Consider the following 20904-nt stretch of genomic DNA (forward strand, 5'->3'; position numbering starts at 1 on the left):
TTTGGGTAATTAATAATTTAATATAGAAATAATAGGTAATTTTGGACAAGGATGATAATCTAAATAACTTTACTCTTACTAAGAGAAAACCTCATGGTTGGATATTTTAGGGATCCTTTACTAGAAGAAGAAAAGGGCTTTATTTCTTTTAGGAAAAGGAATTTGGAGGAATTACTACTTAAAAGTATATTTCTTTTATCCTTCCGATAGTAGTAGCCTTTTGCCGAGAAAATAGCCTTATTTTTTAGTACGATAATATTCCTTTTTATCGGGTAAAAGTGACTTAGAGAGTATTAGAATTAATAGAAATCCCTAGGCTTAGTTAGAGACGATTTCTAGCTTACTCTCCGGATTTAGTACCAATTGAGAACGTTTAGTATTGGATGAAGTTACTTATAGAGTATAAATACAATATTCAAGCTCTTAACCCATTATAACTTAGAGTAGCCATTCAAGAAGTTTAGGATATAGTCCTAGAGGATTTCCTTTTAAAGTTGGCCTATTCAATGCCGGAAAGAATAGAAAAGATTATTGAGGCAAATAGAGATAGTATTAATTATTAGATAAAAAGATAGATAAGAAGATAGGGTACAATAAAAGGAAGGTTTTTCTATATAAAAGCCCTAGTTTATTGTAGCCTTAGCGGCTTGGCTGGCGGCTTAGCTAGTAGCTTAGCTGTACCATTTTAACCTTTCAAATCCAAGCAGAGGTGTACCAAGTAGAGGTATTTCTATGTACCGTACCTCCCCACTACATGCTCTACTCCACTGCCCGCACCCATCTGACTGGAGCTCTCTATCACCTCGGGGCTCACAGCAAGCATTATAGGTCATCGATCACTGTACATCATGATCAATGGCACTAGTGTAGGGCACTGCAATGGTCAAGTTAAAGTACCTACAATGGCCGGGCGTCTGTTTACTAGGCAATGCGAGAAACTCCCAGTAAACATAGACCACGATGTTGACAACGAGAGAATGTTAACTACCTACCTACCTAAGGAAGGAACGGATAAGAGATAGAAACTAGAAAGCCCAAGCCAAAACCGACGGTCTACCAGCAGTGATCGATAAGAACACCCTCCAACCTGAACAAATCAACCAGTACGTATTGGCCGTGCTCGTTGTTCGACCCGGTTCTTTGCGAGTTGCTTGACGTGTTGACTTTACCGAGGGAGAACAACATAATGTCAACCGCAAGTGAAGAAAGGAAATATAGACAATTTCTACCTCACGTTGTCACAGATGGGGGAAGCGAGCGAAGAGATGCCCAAAAGCCTGCAGTGTCTGCAGTCAAGACATGGCGGGTCGCGAAGGATAGTGATCATTGAACATGAAATTATAGGTAAAGTCGTTCATGGCGCTGCTCAAAGACCCGGATGTTCAGCATCCCCTGTTCCATGTGAGGTGAGATTATCACATGCGTCATAAGCCGATTGATGGTGCCGAGTCCGGAATACCATGCGGCAATAGCATAGCTCGCCTGGGTCGGACGCCAACTGGAACTTGTAGAATATAAAGAGTCACTCTGTCGTGAAAAGAACCGGCCGACGTGGTGAGTCAGCACGAAGTGAAAACGAGATCGTCATAAAGTTTTTCATGAAGTTTTCCAGAAAACCGTTGAGCAACTGCAAACTGTTCCAAATATCCGCAGTTCCACATTTGTTAGCCCCCGAGGCCCGGTCCACTTGCCGTTATCCGCGACCCACCTGGTGGACTTGGCTTCGGCGGAGCTGACGACGCCGCCGTTGATCAATTCGAGAACATTTCAACTCGGTGAACTGAAGAATACAATTGCAGTTTCAGTTACAGGCGCTGTTTCGATGGAGGTCTCGGATCACCTTGTGTTGCCTGTCTTCTTTTCTGTTGCCGATTGCGCTCCGTGGCTGACAAGAAAGGGATAAAGTGGTACCATGTCACGGCGGCCGATACGGGACCGGGGAACCACTCGCCACGGCGGAGGTTAGCCGAAAACCGGCCCGGCCCCACTACTGTTTGTGCAACTTTTGGATTAAACAAAGTGTAAAGGCATAACCCTTGTGATCAATGGCAGGATACCAAGCAGTCCGCGATATTCCCGGGCAAATTTCTTCGCAACCGAAGCAGATGTGACGGATCAGGCAGCGTCTTCATGGACAGGACAAGTGCGCACGGGAATGAACAAACCACAGAGCGACGCGACAGCCGTTAAATCCGCCCCAGACTCACCGCACCTCCGAGCTCCTGAAAGGATTTACAGACACTTCAGCAGTTGCCCTTGCAAAAATGTTGCAAATCGCCTTCAATCAACCAATCCGGCCTATGACGTCGGCCATCCTTTCCCTGACCTGCCCCACCGGCGGATGCCACCCTCGAAATGACCCTGGTCGACATGGAAGAAGCAACAAAACAAAACTAGTGTAGTTCAGATTTTAAAAAGGAAGCTTCGTCCCATCCGTAACTTTGTCATGGAAAGAACTCCTCTCTTTGTGAGAATCACATTTTTGGACTCGGCCACGGTTCCTTCCAGCACAAGTTATTAGGTACCATGTCACCGTTGGACCGTGAACCGATCGATGCTGCTGCTGCAGCCGAGAAGCAACAGATGCATGAACCACCACAACCACCTCTCGCACGGGCGCCTTCCTCCCGGAAACAGGACGAACGCCTCGACTCCAACAGGCCTGAGCACTTGGACCCTCTGGACGACCCTGAAAATCAATCGCCCATGTCGCGTCGCCACACCGATAGCCATATGAACACCAGTTCCAGCAGCGACGATGGGTATGACACCGAAAAGGACAGCGACGAAGATGCCGACGAGTACGACGGCCACCGCATCACCAGCCGAGACATCCGACTGACCCGTACTCGCACCAACCGGAGCATGAGATCCAGCACCAAGGAAGGACCGGAGCACGCCAACACCACCGGCAGACTCGACCTCACCAAGACTGTTTCCCGACGTGACACTGTCCTCTCGCGCCTGCGATCCCGCCCTACCGCCCGATTCGAGTTCAACCATCCGCTAGCACACACCCCGACTGGCAAGGATGTTATTGTCGACTTCGAGGGTCCCGACGACCCCTACCGCCCCATGAACTGGCCCATGAAGAAGAAGATCATGACCACGATGCTCTACGGCTTGATCACCATGAGTGCCAGCTGGGCCTCCTCCAGCTACTCGGCCGGTACTGCACAGGTCTCGAATCACTTCCACGTTGGCCATGAGGTAGCTGTCCTGGGTACTTCCATCTTCTTGGTTGGTTTCGGTATTGGCCCTCTGCTATGGGCGCCGTTGAGTGAGGTTTTTGGGAGGAGAGTGGCAGTCTTCGTGCCCATGTTCTTTGCCACTTGTTTCAGCTTCGGTAGTGCCACTGCCAAGGACTATCAAACTCTGATGATTACCCGCTTCTTTGGTGCCTTCTTTTCTTCGGCTCCTGTGACCAACACCGGTGGTGTGCTGGGAGACTTGTTCTCGCCTGCCGAAAGAGGTATCGCCATGGCGGGATATGCCATGGCAGTTGTTGGTGGTCCAGCCATCGGTACGCCCCGCTTTCTCATTTCTATCTCTTTCCCGTTGGCCTCGGCTAATTTATCATTATTTTCCTCACAGGCCCCGTCGTCTCAGCTGCGGTTGCCATTCAGCCCAGTCTCGGTTGGCGCTGGACCCTCTACCTCACCGGCATCCTACAAGCCTTCGTTCTCGCTCTCGGCTTGATCTTCATCGACGAATCTTATCCTCCGCGACTGCTCGTCAACAAAGCTCGTCGCCTGCGCATCCAAACCGGAAACTGGGCACTCCACGCCAAGTTTGAGGAATGGGACGTCACCTTCTCTGAGCTCGCCCAAAAGTTCTTACTTCGCCCGGTGCAGCTCCTTTGCACGCCCATCTGCTTCCTCGTCGCTCTTTATGCTAGCTTCTGCTACGGTATTCTGTACATGCAGCTTGGCGCGATTCCCATTATCTTTGGCGAAGTCCGCGGGTGGACGCAGCTGGTTGCTACTCTGCCGTTATTGTGCATCTTCATTGGTGCCATGATCGGTTGCGGCGCGAACGTGTATAACCAGTTTCTCTACAACAAGGCGTACCACGCCGCTGGCGACCGCGCCGTTCCTGAACGCCGTCTGCCGCCCATGATGGTTGGGTCCGTGATCTTTTCGGGTGGGCAGTTCATGCTCGGGTGGACTGCGCCCAAAGATATTCACTGGATTGTGCCCTGCATCGGTCTGGTTCTTATGGGATCGGGATTCTTCATGATCTTCCAGGCTGCGCTGAATTACTTGGTCGATACGTTTACGCGGTATGCGGCGTCGGCGGTGGCTGCGAACACGTTCCTCCGCTCGTGCTTTGCATGCGCGTTTCCCTTGGTTGTCACTCCCATGTTCCATAACATTGGTGTGGGACCGGGATCGTCGATTACCGGAGGGTTTGCGGCTTTGTTGATACCCGTTCCGTTTGTCTTTTTCGTCTATGGAAAGAGGATCAGAAAGAGGTCGAAGTGGTCGAGACCTAGCGTTTATGACTGAGGGGTCCATGATGGATGATGAGATGATGCATGATCATGCATTTCTGGGATTATGGGTATGTCATGTTTGATGATGCATTTTACGGCGTTCTGGCTCATCTACCGGAGATACCAACTGATAGCATTGCGTTTGAGCTTTGCTTGGAAATTCCTGTTGACTTTTATGAAGTACAAATACTTGTCAGTAGACAAATAATATTAATTCTGGCTATCGAACTCAACGATTGACAAGTGCGTCACAGAACAATCGAGTGATCATGTCAGGGTTAGGGTCTTTTTCGAGATGTCACTTTGCCCCTGACGGCGGCCCGCCCCGCTGATAGTGCTGACATCACCACTAACGTTGTGATCAACGCCGCACCGTTACACACGTGTAGAGATCTCATTGAAAATTTGTTGGAAAGGTGGTGATCTCCTTGCAGCTCTTTTACTGGATTCATCATCCTGCGATCATTGTGAATCGCATCTTGGAAAAATGCCTATATCCGTCATCGATCCAAGTCCCTACCAGGCTTCTTATCTCCGATCCGACAGCTGCATGTGAAAGGGAATTGATCAGGGGCCCGGACCACCTCGCGTATCTTTCGATAGCATCATGCAAATCCCCCACCAACGTCATTTCATCAACGATCATTTAGTATAAAGATTACCGACTCTCCACAGTCCGTCACGAACAAACGCTTACTATTCAATCTCCAGTAAGCTCGAACAGCAAAACGAATTCATCAGTGACGGCAACAATAATGGACTACATCCCCTTCCTCTCGGGGGGCGTCTCCTTCAACCCCCGCACCGACATCCCCTCTTCTGCTCTCCATGGCAAAACCATTCTCGTGACAGGCGGCAACGCCGGCCTCGGCAAGCAATCCATCCTCGAATTCGTCCGCCAGCCCGCCGCCTCTCTCCCCTCGCGCATCTGGCTCTGCTCCCGCTCCCTCGAGCGCGCCCAATCCGCCATCGACGACATCTCCGCCGCCGTCCAGTCCTCCGGCGTCAATCCCGACTTCGACGCCTCTTCCATCATCAAGCCCCTCGACCTCGACCTCACCTCCTTCGACTCCATCAAATCCGCGGCCCGGACCGTCCTCGCCGAAAGCGACCGACTCGACATCCTCATGCTCAACGCCGGCATCATGGCCGCCGCCACCGGCGTCACCGCCGAAGGCTACGAGATCCAGTTCGGTACCAACCACGTCGGCCACGCCTTGCTCACCAAGCTCTTGCTTCCTCTCCTGCTCAAAACCGCCCGCAGCGCCAAAGGTAATGACCTCCCCCAGCCGGCGGACGGCACCCCTACCGCACCTCCGGACGTCCGCGTTGTTGTCTTGTCTTCTGAAGGCCATCGTCTTCCGCCTCTTTTGGGCATCAACTTCGCGACTTTGAAATCCAACCAATCCTCCATCTTGACGTGGCAGCGCTACGGCCAATCCAAACTCGCCAACATCTTGTTTGGCAAACAGCTTGCTGCGCATTATCCGGAGGAGCTGACGGTGGTGGCGCTGCATCCCGGCGCGGTCAACACGCAGCTTTTCCACCCGTTCCGCAATAGTGGGTGGATCGGGTGGGCGGTCACGGGGTTCCTCAAATTCTTTTTGAGCACGGTGGAGGATGGAGCGAAGAATCAGGTTTGGGCGGCGACGGCGCCGAGAGAGCAGGTGCAAAGTGATGGGAAAGGCAAGTGTGCGTATTTCCTGCCGGTGGGGAAGAGGGTGGGAGAAAGTGGATGGGCGAAGGATGAGGAGTTGGCGAGCAAGTTGTGGCAGTGGACGGAGGGGGAGTTGGAGGGGCAGGAGGTCGATGCTTGAGCGGGAGGTGCTGCGATGCATGAAGCGTGAGGTGTTGGGGACACGTACACTAGATGCTGGATTGGAGCGGAACTCTTCCCGACTACATGAGCACCTTGGAGGGGCTTCGGGCTTGTCCTTCAGTACCGGAGAGCTAGAAGATCTCTTATACGCCTCTGTCTTTGGTATATCTTTGACACGCTGGCTATCAAGTTCTGTTTCTTCTAGCTTTCAGTCCGGGCGCACCGGGATCAACTCAGGGGGATTAGTCGGGTTGGAGTCTAACGTGTCGATAATGTTTTTCAACCTTTCTATACAACTTGATAGTTCTTTCCTACAACAGCGGTATATAACATACATTCGAACTCGCTCATCAAGCAGTCAACGCCCCCGCCCATGGTGGGATTTGACGAGGCGGTGATCAAAGTTGCGAGTTGGGCGCCGTTGGAGACTGGATCTTATTGACGCTGATGTTGGTGATTGATAAAATATACAGCAGCTTGGGCCCCATGTATTTCGAGTTACATCGGCTCTGTGGGTCTCTGAGATGGAACATATCTGGAAGTTGTGAGAGGGGCGGCAACCATGGGCGCCACCGCCGAGCTACCTGAGACGTTATTCCCATTGAGGAGGTAATCCAATTTGTCAGAGACTCAGAGGCGAGGATGGAAAGCTCACCTAAGCACACTTAATCCAGGTCGTTCGACCACATCATTTCATGTTTCATCACGTAGAGGTACCTACCGCTAGATACTCAGCCAAACAACCTTTCACCGGCCTTTTGAGCCCATCGACTGACACAAGATCGTGCTGGAAGGGAACTACTACACCTAGGAACACTCTACCCCAACGAGCGCACCGAACCATGTCCCTAACTTATCTACATTCTCCTCTTTTTGGTCTCTCTGCCTGTCTTTATTTACTGACAATATTGGGGCCGACACCAGATAGGTACGCTTTGACGAGACTCAATATCATACGTTGGACTAAACGTCAACTGGCAACGTGGTAGATATCCCGTTTGCTTTGGTCATGTCCGCTCTGCGTCGTCCTCCGAGTCAATTTGTTGTATAATTCTGAGTCGCAGCAGTCTGAAGGAATAGATAGATACTAGGCGGTCAAAAGCAGTCAACGAAGTACCCTTCGAGAACTGTGATATCGACGGGCACCAGAATACGTTCCGTCTAACTACCTTGCCCATCCCGCCGCGTTCAAGCACTGCGAATTAGGTTGGTAGTTTTGTTTTTGTATGATTGAGGGTGGAGGATGAAGGAGAGCAGGAAGAAGGCAAAAGGCAGAGGGGCGACGTGGACCAGATATTTGTATTACGATGATTGCCTCTAGAAGGCAAGTCCCCTCTCCATCTCCTTGGGATCAACAGGCGCGGGAGGAGAACGTAGATTACCCAGTTTTCCTTGTACGCCTCAAGATCGATTTTGGATTCCTGAACTTCGACTTATCACGAATGCTCTCGATCATTTCACTGCTCCTTGGTTTCTTCTTAGTTTCTCGAATATGGTGGACTCAGTACAAGTACCACTAGATCATGATCAGAGGTACATTACTATAACTATCTTCTCTACCACATTTCGGTACTCCACTGCACCCACACCATATCACATGCACGCTGTCACTGATGAAAACTTGAGACAGGTGATCACAGATGAGATTTGTGAGAGGTGAATGACGCGTCTTGTCGGATTGCATATATCTTCGTGATCATTCGATATGATTCTTCCATCAGACAGAAGACGTCCAGCAAAAAGTTCATCCCCTCGTCCTATTATAGGTTCCTGGTATCTTGTAAAAGCCATGCTGGGTATCACAACTCCCCTTCTTCAACAAATGAAATGTCCTCAAGCTCAAGGCCTTCCCACCTACACTATCGCAGGCTTACTGCTCGGCGCCACAACCGTCCTTTCCCTCCCCTCCACTCCGCTACCTGCCGGCCTACTACCTCGACGGACCCCTATAGCCTGGGTCCTCGGGCAAAGGAGCTGGTGAGCGGCGCTGACCCTCTGGTGAAGGAGCTCGCGAACGGGCTCTGGTGCTCTCCCTGGCGGATGTGGCTATCATTAGGTTTGAGTTAGCTTCCACTCAACAACAGTATATAATGACAACAAGGCGAAGACTCACAGCCGTTGGCCCTATCCTGCAAGGGCCTGTTGTTCACTCGGCCCATGGGCGCGGGCAGGGGCAGTGGCCGGCTGTCAGCAGCCACCGTTGCCAGTGTGTTCAACCTCGCCGCAGAAGTGGTAGGGCCGTTGTTGTGTGAGTGGCCGTAGCCACTGGACGTGCCGCTGGGGATGTTGCCCCTGGTGTTGGTGTTGGCGCTGCGGGTGATGGTGGTGATGGTGGTGGGATTGGTGGTTTGCGGGTTGCTGCCACCCACAGCAACAGGGCCGAACGAGACCGGGCGCGAGCCGGGAAAGGGCTGCCAGTTGGACTGCCACTGAAGTGGCAGCGTCCCTGGCACGTTACCCGGGACGTTTCCCCAGAGGCCGAACTCGCCAAAGCCTGCTCTCAGAAGCATGAGAGCTTCTACGGCCTCTTGCTCTCTTTGTCTGCGGCGCTGTTGCGCCGCTTCATAGAGCCTTTTGTGGGGGCAAGGTTTCTTTTGATGACGAGTCATCTTGGTTGGTTGGTGATGATGATGGTGGTGGTGTTGTTTGTGGTTGTGTCGTTAATGAGTGAGCTTGGAGGGGCAAGTTTGAGGTTGGCTTTTTGCGAAATGGTTATGTGCAAGCAGGGCGGTCTGAGATTGTTCTGCCAGGGGCAAGTAAAATCCAGATGGGAAAGTGAAGGAAGGAGCAGGCAGACAGGACGATGTCGTCTTAGCGCGCACGGGTCGAATTCATCTGAAGACTTGAGAGGGTTCTTGTTACCTGACTACAACCTTCCGCTCCTTCCTCGGATGACGACAAAACGGACTGAGTCAAAATGCTTGGTGAGTGGCCCGTTTGCATCGACAGGGGCAGGTATATGTGGACTTTGTTTCGTCACTCTGTCCTCCGCTCCTTCCTCTTTGCTCACTTCCCCAGTATGCTGCCTGAACTTGTGGAGAAAGAGTCAACGAGTTGTCCAATCCAATTTCTTGATCATCACTTGGAGCTGATACACATGCCGGTGTAGTGGAAAGATGAAGGACAAACAGAAAGTAGCAGGCCCTGGGGTTTATATACGGAATGCAAGAGCAAGTGGAATTACAACGAACCATTGAAGGGAACTGACCAGCTTTATAAAGAGGTTGTTTCAGGTCTAGTAACGGGAAGGCGTGACAGGCAATAAGCAATGGCAAACATGGAAACTTTTCTTCAACTTCTGACACTTCCGTTTTCCCTCAAACCTCTTGTCCTTAATGTTGTCGACATATTCAGCACGCTTTTCTTCTACTTGGCCATTGACTTCTGGGAGTTCGAAGACACTGCCCACTTCTTGAACCAATTTTTTCGACCATACAACATACGTGGTAACGAAAGATATAGATATTGGAGTAGCCAAATGTCCTTCTCTTCTCGCATGTGGTATCCTTGAGCTGCCAGTCGCTTCTTTGTTCACTTTCACATCTAGTTGTTTTCTTTGTGTATGTCTGTGTTTACACTTCCTTCACTTTGAACTTCAAGGCAAGGAGTCATAACCCAATGTCAACACTCAACAAACGCCTTGTCATAGCCAAACAAACAAGCTTTAGTGACTTGCGTTGTCTTCAACTTTCATCAACTTCAGTTCATCGTTACCAGGTATGCTCCTCCTCCATATCTGACAGCCCTTCCTCACTCTTCTTCATCTCTTCAACCGCCCCCTCCAACTCCTGGACCTTTCTGTCTACCTTCTCATTCAAGAGATGAATCCTCTCGTCCAAACCCGAAGTCAACACCAGATGGCTCCTCTCTAGCTCGGCAATCCTCCTCGTCATCTGCTGCCTGGCAAACTCATTCCGCTGGATCGTATATTCCAGGTTGAAGACATGCTCCTTCAACATCTGCATTTCACTGCGCAGGCCGTCGTACTTCTCGAGGTGCTCCTTCAGCTTCACCAAGAGCTTCTCCCGCTCCCTGTACCTCTCAAAGGCAAGCTCCCGGTACACTCTGATCTTGTCTTCCTCTGAGTTGTTGGACAGAAAATACTTCTCCCAGGCTTCGAGCGGCTCGGCGCGCGTTTCGGCCTTGGCAAGCTCCTTGTGGAAATCGTAGCGCATATGGCCGGACATCTTTTGCCATGCGACCTCGCGATTAGTGTCGAGGCTTAGGAGAGCTTTCTTCAGGCGCTCTCTTCGTGCAACAGTGTCGGGAGGGATCTGGACAGGGCCGTGGGCAATGGCACCGAATTCCGCGGCGGCTGGCACATTCGGAAAATGAACCTGCGTGGGCTGGTTTTGAACTGCGATGCTCGTTGGAAGCGGGGGCTGATCTTGGATCTGACGTCTGGCTTGGTCAGGTTGGGCGTTCATGTTGGGCATGTCGATATCGAAGCACTTTTCATTGCCTGGTCAGTAAGCCCCTCTCTGAGTCTCTGGCGCCTAACAGCGGAAGTTAGCACGTACCTCATCACCGTTGCTGAGATGATCATTCATGTTATGAGAGTGCTCTAGATATACTTTGCTTGTTGTGTGGATACAAAGCAGTCGCTGGTATAGTTCACTGGTTTTGGTGCTTCTGAGATGCTTCTCGCAGGTAAGAAAGAAATGTCGCGTAGGTTCATCAAGCTTTGAGCTTGAACATCATGTGATTTGAGAAGTTGGTGTAAAGATCTGTATTGTTGAGCAAGAAATGTGGGACATTACCGGTGAATGGTTGCCATGCCTTCTCCCACAGTAAGACCACAACAGCGCAAAATAGAAACTGGTCCTGGTTCAATGTATGTCCCTGTGGAGTTAAGATGTCGGGACAAACAGCTGAACTGAAATTCTTATTGGCTAGAAAATATCTGCAAAGGATTTGCGACAACATGGGACGGAATTTCGATGCATTTGGTACCCCCTTTATCGTGTTCAAGGCATTAGCAAAGGACGCAAGACGGAAATCGCTCTAACCATCAAAGACTTCCATGCTGTGTTCCTGCAGTCACTCCTATTCTCAACGTGGCCTGGCTTTGTATCAAAACGATGACGATGAGCGAAGGTAAGTACCAGGAAACCGCGAACTTGCGTGGATCGCATCGACCAAGACGAATACCGCACGGGTGGAGAAAGGAGAATGCTCGGCCTATCTTCGATTGATCGATCCCACACTGGTATGGTAGATTGCATACCTGTCGAGACAACAGTCTGTTTGACCCTTTCACATCGACATTATTGGGGTAAGGTCGTGCCATGTTGCAATAAAGGACTGATCAAATATTTCTCTAGAACCTTTAGTTTTGGCACGTAGGCACCTGCGTAAAAACTAGGTAGCCAGAATCCAGGAGGCAGACATAGTTGTATCTATCTTCAGAGAATCGATACCCAATATCCGAAGTGGAAAAGCTTCAAAGTGTCTAAGTAGCAGTGAAATGCAGAATTAGTGGCAAGCCCTCAACGTGGAGTTAAGCAATCACGAGGTACGATGGAATTTGTAGGCCAAGTCTGGTGGAAAATATAACAGCAGGGTAGACGAAGGAGATCTGAGTGTTGGAAGCAAAGAGGCCTAGTCAAAGTCCCGTGAAAGAAACAATTTCTGTGCGTTGTTTTGTCGGAATGATCCCTTCTGCAAATGGGGCGGAAGGAGGAAACGCGCTCGTTCCTTCCATAGTCACAAGGCGAAAGGACAAGAATAAGTGCTCAATTGAGGCCTTTTTCTTCTTGCAAACCTAACAAGAGGAAATGGATAACACCTGGCAGATGGAGAAACTAAAGGAAGTGAAAGGGGTGGGCTAAGGACTAATCGTACCTACGGGAAGGCAATGTCGCACCCACGACGAGCAAGTAAAAGAAGTGAGGTCGTGAAGCTGAGCTGCAGTCCAAATAATGAAAACAAAAGAAAAAAGAAAGAAATGAAGTTGTGAGTTGCGCTTTTCAGGTTAAGAAAGGAAAAAGTTCGAAAAAAAAATTTAAGACTCGGATACCGGGAGTCGAACCCGGGGCTGTTGAGAGAGCAGTCACTCCTAAGAAGTGAGAGTCAACGATGTTACCGCTACACCATACCCGATTGAACTGGTATGGTCCGATTTGTTGGATGTAAGCCCATAGCGTTGGCATTATAATCTCAAAACTGCTGCTAATGGAATCGGCCCGGGTTTCCAAGTCGAGCCGCAAAGTTTGGAGATGCGGGTTCAGGAATAATTCTTGCAATTGTTACATCTGTCATTTGGACCCATGCAGTTGATCAATGCAGCTGCTAAATAAGTCTACTGCAGCCTAAGACAGTGTGGAGACGAAAATTACGGGCACGCTGTAAGGTATGATGTATTTTACGCTGCGTATCCAGAGGTATTTTTGTGGCGTACATGAGTCCAGGGGGTTTTTTCATAACCCGCTGCTATGTGCCTGCCTTCCCTCTCCATTTCCAAGTACCGCTGCTAGGAATGAAAGCGGTTTTCTATAAAATCTCGTCTATTATCAGCCGCATCGACGTTGTTTGCTCCTTGTCATATCCCCAAGGGCATGACTTGGGAAGGCCGTTTTGGGAAATCTTACATGCGAAGCAAGAGAATTCATTCGCTGAAGCTTCGTCTGTCCAATACCAACAGTCGGCACTGTAATACAAGACGTTTTCCCACACATGCAACGTCTTTGCAAGTGGCCGCCCGCTACTAGGATAAACCCCTAACTGTTCCCCCGAAGCAAGGAAGCGAAACATCCATTGACAGAAACAGCGACACCACGATCCAACTTTTCGAGATTCGCAAGGGAAGCACAGTCCAACCTCGTCCCCAATGTACCTTGCTCGGCGTCCAATTCGGCCACTCGGATTCCTCTCGTTCCTGATCAGTTGATATACCAGGTGTCCCACAGCGTCTGCTCGCGCCGCTCGGCTTCTGGCACAACGGCAAAAAGGACAACTACGACCAAGCCCGCTAGCTGTACTGGCACGCCAGGTTCGATCAAGAAAAGACCAGCACGACTATCAGCGCGGCCAAGTACCTCAGGCAGGCCCGCTACACTGCGATCAAGCTGTGTTTCCGGGCCCAGTGGTAGTGGTACAATATTGACCCCAAGTTGGTCGAGTCGGTCAACAGAGCATTGAGAAAGGATAAGGTACCATGGAGGATTTTACCCTTGAGGAGGTCGCGACCTAGTGTAGACGGAGGATGCTGAGCTGTGGAACAAGGCAGCCAAGTCCTGGTTTCCTGCCAAACAACTCCAAACAGCCTCATCATCCTGACTAGATGTATCCAATTCACACCCTTCAGCCTCCAGGTCAACTACCTATCCAAGACGCCTTCTAGCCCGCTCATGCTCTCACCAACTAGAGATATGGCCTTCACTCAAGCAAACCGGCATATCTCCACATCGCCATTATCTCCCTGTTCGTCACCTCTCTTTCCCAATCTTCCTGCCCCATTCCATAAGGCACCCCTTGCGCCGCGGAGCAAACTTCATGCCGAATACCCACCAACCTTAGAAGAAATTCGTCGGTGTGCACAGCTCGAAAGAGCGGCCCCCATTCCCTCAGCTTGTCCATGATGAGCTGCTTTTCCGTCAAGGGTACCTCTACGTTCTCCTGCGGCCAGCGAGGAATGTCAACCAGGCTGGTGCGCAGCTTCACGGTGAGGAATGCCAGTTTCCTGCAAGGTGAGTCGGGGCGCAGGGACGGTGAGAAGAAGGACAGCATGTGCGCCAGCTCCGTGGTTATGGTGTCGTTGAAGTCGGCGGAGCAGTCGAGATGCAGGATGATTCCGCGGATCATGGGCAGGATGGCGGGGCGCTCCGCGGCGAAGACGGGGAAGAGGTGGGGGCCGTAGGGGAATTCGGCCGTGCAGTTGGGGTACAGGGTTTTTCCGAGTTCTTTTGTGACACCTGGTGATAGCTGAGAAAGTCGCAGCAAGTTCTGGTACTGATGGGGAGAACGAAAACGACAGCGTGGCTCGTAAGCGGTGGAGTGTGGACAAGCGCGGCGCGGCGTTTCCAGAGCGACAATCTCCTCGTCTGTCTCCCAGATATGTGGCCTGTAGACCATGACGAAATCGTAGTCCACATATTCTAATGGATCACTGTATTCATCATCATCATCATCATCAAATATTGGAGAGTCCAGGTGCTCCGCGTCTTTGCCATCCTCCGCTGTGGCGAGGGAACTTGATTCCGGGATGGCGATGGCAGATCTGAGGAGAGGCGTCGCAGGAGTAGAGACTTTTGAAGGTGTCGGCGTTGAAGATTGGGCTGAGCCTTTAGAGGATGGCTCACCAGAGGGCGATGACTTGATGCAAGAGGCATCTGTGACATGTCGAAAAATGGTAACGCACCTGTTGTTGTTTTCTCTTTCGATATCGTCAAAAATATGCCCCAACTCCTCTTTATCATCGAGGGCCCCCGTAAAGCCACACAGGAGGTCGCAGCACTTCTCCAACAAGGGATCAATGAGAAGTCGGTGTGATTGAGTTGGGCCCTCGCCATCCCGCCTGTTCGTAGCGAGAAATGCCCGCTTGGCACCATCAGGATCGCATACGGGATCTCGATCAAGCACAAGCCTACGACTAGATGCTCTGGGAACGAACGCAGCAACATCCTCCCCGTTATCTGCCGTGTCGTCATCGCTCGACTCATCATCGCTCGACTCATCACTGTCGGAGTAATCGTCTGTATCCTCCTCGGTCATCTCGTCCTCATCCCAGGATAACTGTTCCAATTGTTGGGCAACCCCTTCGCTCTGGAGCCATCCATCCGGAATTGTCTCAGCAGTACCGGACTCGATCTCTCGGTAGGTTGCAAGAGGGTCGACGGCCTGTCGAGTTGCAACCATCTGGTTCAAGTTTCGAATGGATACTTCACCAGTGACAGTGAGGTTATCAGTTGAAGAGGGTGATTCATGGGAGAAGGAGCTCTCGACGACTTGAAAGCGGATACCCCTACCCCTGAAATACTGCGGTACAAGATTGTCATCATAGTATTCTTTAAAAGGAGCGATAATATGTTCGAAAACTTGACAAAGTATTTCCGAGGGGAGGTCCATAACGGCCAAGTTGGTGTTGTCTGGTTTGTGCGAAGGTGGAGTGGTAAGAGAGCTTCGACCGACAGCGGATTTAAAGAAGTGCCGGACTTGCAAAAGGGTAGGCCGGCTCATAGTCCAATGACTCTGGGTTATCGTCATTGAAGGAGTTCCAATCCTTCCTTGGAGATAAGTCAAAGGAGCCGAAGCCCCCAGTGAAACCATTGTTGTTCGTGGAACCCATGATGTTTGCGTTTGGTTACACGGCTATTAATTTATTGCTAGGTGTGGAAGCGTGAGGTTGAGCAGCGGTTGGAAAGGTCCAGGAAGCAGGACAGTCGAGACATTGTAGCAAGAAAAGGGAGAATCAGATTGATTTTTATATCCCCATGTTCTGAAATGTCCCTTCAACAGACGCATATGCCTACCTTAATGACGTGAAGGCATGCAATATCTACTTGTCTTATCGTCGGGAGCCACCAGTTTTGTACGAACGAAAACTGGAAAAGAGCAGTAAATGGGAGGACTACAATGCCTCGGGTCGTTCGTTCTGGGAACGAGCCTAATCAGTACAGGTTAGCACAAATACGCCAGCATACTGCAACATGTATGCCCACCACAAAATCGTGTACAAGACGGTGATTCTGTGTTCTCACCCTCCAGGGGCCTTGAAAAACAGGGAGAAAAACAGGGCACGGGGAGAACATCTCCCCCACTGTACATATTCAAACATACCTACATATGTCTGACTAGGCTGGTCTCTCACATCGAACGGCCCGCGACATTGCGGTACCCAAGCTGCTGTCTTGATCGAGCAGCTTCTTGGCGCACATGTAGATCCGCACACCCCGAGGTGCCGGTGCGGCAAGATGGCAGGACATCTTGGGGTGAAGATTTTGTTGGAGCACTGCCATCCAAGCACCAAGCATTCCAGAGCGTCATCACGGAGTGTTAGCGGATTTAGACGCAGAAGATCTCGCAGTTCAAGATTTGAAGCTTCGCCCCTCAGGATCCTTGGTGGTGCCGTCTCATGGTGGGCTTTTGTGACTCCCGAGGTAGCTTGTGGCCCGCGATCCCTGATAGAGATGAGGGGTAGCATGCATGGATGTATGATGGGAGATAGTTGGCATTCTGTGCCATCTTATACCTTACAGCCTCCCAACAGCTGGCTCGCGCAGGGTGCGGTGACTCTGGATTGTGTCTTTAGTACTTGTTTCGTCTGTAACTCCTTATCAAACAGCGTGAAGTAAACAAGAAACGATTGCCTGCCATGTAGCCACTTGAGTGCTTTGAAAAGCAACGAGTGATCGGAGCCTCTCCACTAGCAAGCATTACTTCGTGTATAACAGCTTGAGGGCATGTACATGAAGTCATGGACATGATCACCAGTGACACGGAGCCATCGAGCCTCATGCTGCGTTATGCCGTACAGCCCTGGAACGAACGTCTTCTGGGGCCCGATACCGATAGGTCCGCGGATGACTGACAACCATGTACGGAGCGACGGCTATGAGGTTCAAGCCGTTGAAGTCTCTTTTCTATCGTCGAGGTATCATGGCGCGTATCGTTAGGCCAATGTCGTCGTCGTCGAGAAATTGACGTTGTTGACGTTGCTTTTGGCGTTTGGAGTGGGGGTATCCTGGGGGTTTGTCGACGCCAATCAGATGCTAAAGATTCAGCCACAGCCCCCTGTCCGCCGCCAATCTTGAGGGTGGAATTCCGGTTGGCTACGGTTGCCCGGTTTCGGTCGCCGGCCGCTAGGACCGTCACGGTGAGAGTGGAACGGTCCGGTGATTGTCAGTGGTCCAGGTCATGACAGGGCCGAGTTCAGCTGCTAGCTGCGGCTGCAGAAGGAAAGATTGCAAACGGTCTCCAGCTCTGTGGGATGTCATCTTCATCGCGGGTTTGCTTCAATTTCGTATTTGCAGTCTCGAACGTCATAGCGGTCTGTCCGCCATGCACCTCGCTGGGGGTGGCCAGATACCCGGCTAACAGCAGAACGCTGTAGACACTGTGTCGCAGCGTGCTCGGTTGCGATAGTGCGCTAACTCGCGCTCACTGCATCACGCAGTCAGGGCAGTCACAAAACTCGCAGACGCCCTCTCATAAGAAAATTTCACTGCAACTTGAGCGCGCGCGCCCTCATCATGAGTGAACCAGACGCAGAATCGTCGCCCAAGTCTTCGGAGCCTCAAGACGAGGGCGCTCATAGCATTCCATCAAATGACACACGTCCTCCGTCTCCGATCGTGTCGCCATCAGAGGCACCGCCGGCAGACACCGTCTCGTCGTCAACAAATGGCGTAACCACGCCCGTAGCCGCCGCGAGCGGTGTGCCGCCGTCACCCTCTCCGGCTCCTGTCAGTCCGGCCGCTGCCACAACCGGTCCTCCACCAGATCCAATCTCTGCGGGAAGTCCCGGCTCCGAGGTTTCCAACTCTTCGGATTGGGTCACAACCGATTCATCGCCGAGTCCAAACTCCACAAGCAGTCCCGGTCCCGATCTTGGTCCTTCTTCAGACCCAACATCCGGTCACGAACCAAAAGAAGAACAACAACAACAACAACAGCAACATGAACAGTTGCAATCGCCATCGCCGCGCCCAGATTCGTCCGAGGCCGTCGACGCCAACTCTAATGCCAAGCAGCTACCTCCCCTCTCCTCCCTAATCCCACCAGCCCCACATCACGGCGATCAGCCCGGGCCCGGCCCGTCCCACCCACACCATTCGCACCCACATCCACCACCACCGCCTCCTTCTACCGGTGCTCCGAGCGACGTAGTACCACCACATGGCTTCTCATTCCCTCCGACACCAGGCGGGCCACCGCCCGGCACTGGGCTTTACATCCTCACCTCCGCTCCTCATCCCTACCCAAACCCTCCGATCCGGGTCTACCCTCCACCTCAGGCCTATCCCGCGCCTCAGCCCTATCCTGCTCCTCAACCTCATCCCGGTCCCCATCCTCATCCCGCTCATCATCCCCCATCAGCACCACTAGCTTCTGATCTCCAAGTCCATGCCACCCCCGAAGCTCAAGCCGAAGCCCAATACAAGCAGATTTACAGATCACAATACAGTCAAGCCCATCCCAATCATCGTCCGCCACCCGTCTATCACCAGGCACCGCCACCACCACCGCCGCCGCCGCCGCCGCTATTCATCTCATCATCAGGACAAGTTCCCGGATCTGACGCCCCGTTTGGTTTCTACCGCTCGCCAGGCAAGGACCCGAAAGAACCGCCTAAGCCAAAGTTCTACCCGCCTTCTTCCAAACCGCTGTTCCAGATACAGACGGGAAAGGCAACTAACTCGAAATCGTCCAAACGAAACGGGGTGCAATGGTACGCGTTGGTTCAAGGCAGAAGTGGAGGAGAGGGACAGCAGCAACAGCAGCAACAGCAACGGAATCAACAACAGCAACGCCAAGGACAACCAACCAAGATCATCTACCAAGAACCCCCACCACGGCCAAGGCAACTCCAACAACTCCCACCATCAGCTCCATTACCACCTCATCTCCAAGCCCAAGCTGAAGCCGAAGCGGCAGCCCGATACAAGGAGATCTACGGACCACGTTACTCCCAGTCCGCAGTCCTCAACAGAGCCCAAGCCTACGTCCAAGCCCAAGCTCAAGCCCAAGCCCAGCAAAACCAGATGTACAGACCACCACCGGCACAACAACACGCCCAAGGCCATCCAGCGCAAGTCCCGGCACCAGGCCAGAATCCGGCCCACCAATACGGACCGCAACATGGCCAAAGCGCAAGCTATGGCGGACCAGGGGTGTCGAGCGAGCATCGCCCCTACCGGTGTGACGTCTCGAATTGCCCGCTAAGTTTTGCTCGCAGTCATGATTTGAAGAGGCACATGTTGGTGCATTTCCCAGAAAAGCCGTTTGCTTGTGAGAGCTGTGGGAAGAGGTTTGGGAGGCAGGATGCGCTTAAGGTTAGTTTGAGTTCTTTTTTTCTGCTTTCTTTTGAATGAGTTGGAAGGGAAAGCAGGGAATGACTGTGGAAGATCGTGTTGGAGGGTCAATTCGGGAGAAGCAAGGTATGACAGGAGAAATATCTGATTGGCGGTGTGAGTGGTTCCAGCAGTCGAGGAAGTGAGAGCGGGAAAGCAAAGAGGCAAGGGTAACAGGAAAGTATCAAGGAGAAATTCGGAAACCAAAAAAGGAAAAAAAAACAAAAAACGGAAGGGTGGGAGGGACAGAGGGGCGAGAAGCATAAAAAAGAGGAAAGAACGAATTGAGGCACCCGCTAACAACCGAAACAGAGACACATTTTACAAACCACAAGAGGCTGCGGCTCCAATTACACAATCGAGATTGGCTCAAGTCTATCTCCGTCCCAGATTTCAACACCAGAGTCAGGGGCCGCGAGAGACGCCGACGCCAACCATGACACCCACAACACTCCGTCAGCAAACAGGAATGGCAGTACCAACAGGGCAAGATCACCATCGGTATTAAGTGACACGGAGCGGAATCGCGGACGAGATCGCCAACGAAAACGGAAAAGAGATCACGAAGGAGGAGAAGACGGCACGGACACCGACAACGATTACGAACCATCAGCACGTGCAAGTCAAAGTCCGAGCCCAAATCCAACTCAGCAGGGTCCGAGTCAAAGTCAAGGTCGGGGGGAGGAAAGCCAGACGCAAAGTCAAAGGGAGAATCCAGCGAGTCAAAGGCAAAGGAAAAGCCCAAGTTATCACAAACAACGTCAAAAAGAACTCCAAAGTCGATGGGTTATTGGCACGTCGCGCGCAAGTCATGGTACGGCGGCGGCCGGGGAGGAAACTGCAGGGGCAGGGGCAGGGGCAGGGGCAGAGACAGTGGCAAGAGGAGAGGCATTTGAAGTTCAAGGGAAAAGAACGGCGCCGGGGGCATCATCATCATTATCATCATCATCATCAAAGCCATCATCACTACCCGTAACGCACGCCGGAATTGAGCCGCCTGATCCGGCGATGGTCAAGGTGTTCAAGTCCTTTGTGTCTCAGATACAAAATTCGTAAAACATGCAGATACAAATACAAATACAACATACAGATACAAATGCGGCAGAGGTGCAGGATGAACGCTTTAACAACGGAATTACAACAAGAAACTCTGTTATGAGGTTTACCACCTCGGACACAACTGAAGATTTGAGAAGATTGGATTGGAGTGACCAAGTCATACTCGAAGGAAAGAGATAGCTCACAAGCGACTGAACATACACATGCACTCGAGCTTACATCCGAGCAATGACGCCTCGTCGAGTGGAGCAGAGGAACACCGCGAAAAGGGAGGTGACACCAGTCTCGATGTGACCTACCTGTACTTGCGCTTCACGAACCAAAGCAGGCGAGAATAGCAAAACGATGATGATGCAAAAACTTCAAATGCATTCAAAACCCGATGCTAGATGACGCCTGACTGTCCCATCCTTATCCATCCCAATCCTCCAGATGATAACTCGATTCCTCAGTACCCCGATGCATCCTTCCATCATTGCCCCGTGCATGAACCATCATCCAGACTCATAACCGCTGCAGGA

General features: G+C 51.5%; 6 protein-coding genes and 1 non-coding gene across 7 annotated transcripts; 3 read left to right on the forward strand and 4 right to left on the reverse strand.

The window, feature by feature from the left end:
* Positions 1-2526: 2526 nt before the first annotated feature.
* On the forward strand, positions 2527-4508 carry B0T23DRAFT_326454 (MFS general substrate transporter; the record flags this gene model as incomplete). The annotated part of the gene is made up of 3 exons (XM_062835561.1): positions 2527-3285; positions 3364-3523; positions 3595-4508. The coding sequence occupies 3 exons, from the start codon at positions 2527-2529 to the stop codon at positions 4506-4508; spliced, it is 1833 nt and encodes a 610-aa protein (XP_062688299.1).
* A 742-nt stretch (positions 4509-5250) lies between these two features.
* On the forward strand, positions 5251-6312 carry B0T23DRAFT_399973 (uncharacterized protein; the record flags this gene model as incomplete). The annotated part of the gene is made up of 1 exon (XM_062838455.1): positions 5251-6312. The coding sequence occupies one exon, from the start codon at positions 5251-5253 to the stop codon at positions 6310-6312; it is 1062 nt and encodes a 353-aa protein (XP_062688300.1).
* A 1932-nt stretch (positions 6313-8244) lies between these two features.
* On the reverse strand, positions 8245-8923 carry B0T23DRAFT_408485 (uncharacterized protein; the record flags this gene model as incomplete). The annotated part of the gene is made up of 2 exons (XM_062839302.1): positions 8245-8360; positions 8428-8923. 2 exons carry the CDS (start codon positions 8921-8923, stop codon positions 8245-8247), a joined length of 612 nt encoding a protein of 203 aa, XP_062688301.1.
* Positions 8924-10024: 1101 nt separating this feature from the next.
* B0T23DRAFT_408486 (uncharacterized protein) lies at positions 10025-10750 on the reverse strand (the record flags this gene model as incomplete). Its single annotated transcript, XM_062839303.1, has 1 exon — positions 10025-10750. One exon carries the CDS (start codon positions 10748-10750, stop codon positions 10025-10027), a length of 726 nt encoding a protein of 241 aa, XP_062688302.1.
* Positions 10751-12324: 1574 nt separating this feature from the next.
* Positions 12325-12416, reverse strand: B0T23DRAFT_t410. Its single transcript has one exon. It is a non-coding gene; the product is annotated as a tRNA-Glu (tRNA).
* A 1275-nt stretch (positions 12417-13691) lies between these two features.
* Positions 13692-15600, reverse strand: B0T23DRAFT_408487 (uncharacterized protein; the record flags this gene model as incomplete). Its single annotated transcript, XM_062839304.1, has 3 exons — positions 13692-14644; positions 14822-15466; positions 15579-15600. 3 exons carry the CDS (start codon positions 15598-15600, stop codon positions 13692-13694), a joined length of 1620 nt encoding a protein of 539 aa, XP_062688303.1.
* A 1609-nt stretch (positions 15601-17209) lies between these two features.
* B0T23DRAFT_367444 (uncharacterized protein) lies at positions 17210-20408 on the forward strand. The gene is made up of 2 exons (XM_062836423.1): positions 17210-19306; positions 19637-20408. The coding sequence occupies exons 1-2, from the start codon at positions 17504-17506 to the stop codon at positions 20378-20380; spliced, it is 2547 nt and encodes an 848-aa protein (XP_062688304.1). The 5' UTR covers positions 17210-17503; the 3' UTR covers positions 20381-20408.
* Positions 20409-20904: the final 496 nt, after the last annotated feature.

Source organism: Neurospora hispaniola, assembly GCF_033458365.1.
Source record: "Neurospora hispaniola strain FGSC 10403 chromosome Unknown B0T23scaffold_10, whole genome shotgun sequence".
In the NCBI taxonomy this organism is placed as follows: Eukaryota; Fungi; Ascomycota; class Sordariomycetes; order Sordariales; family Sordariaceae; genus Neurospora; species Neurospora hispaniola.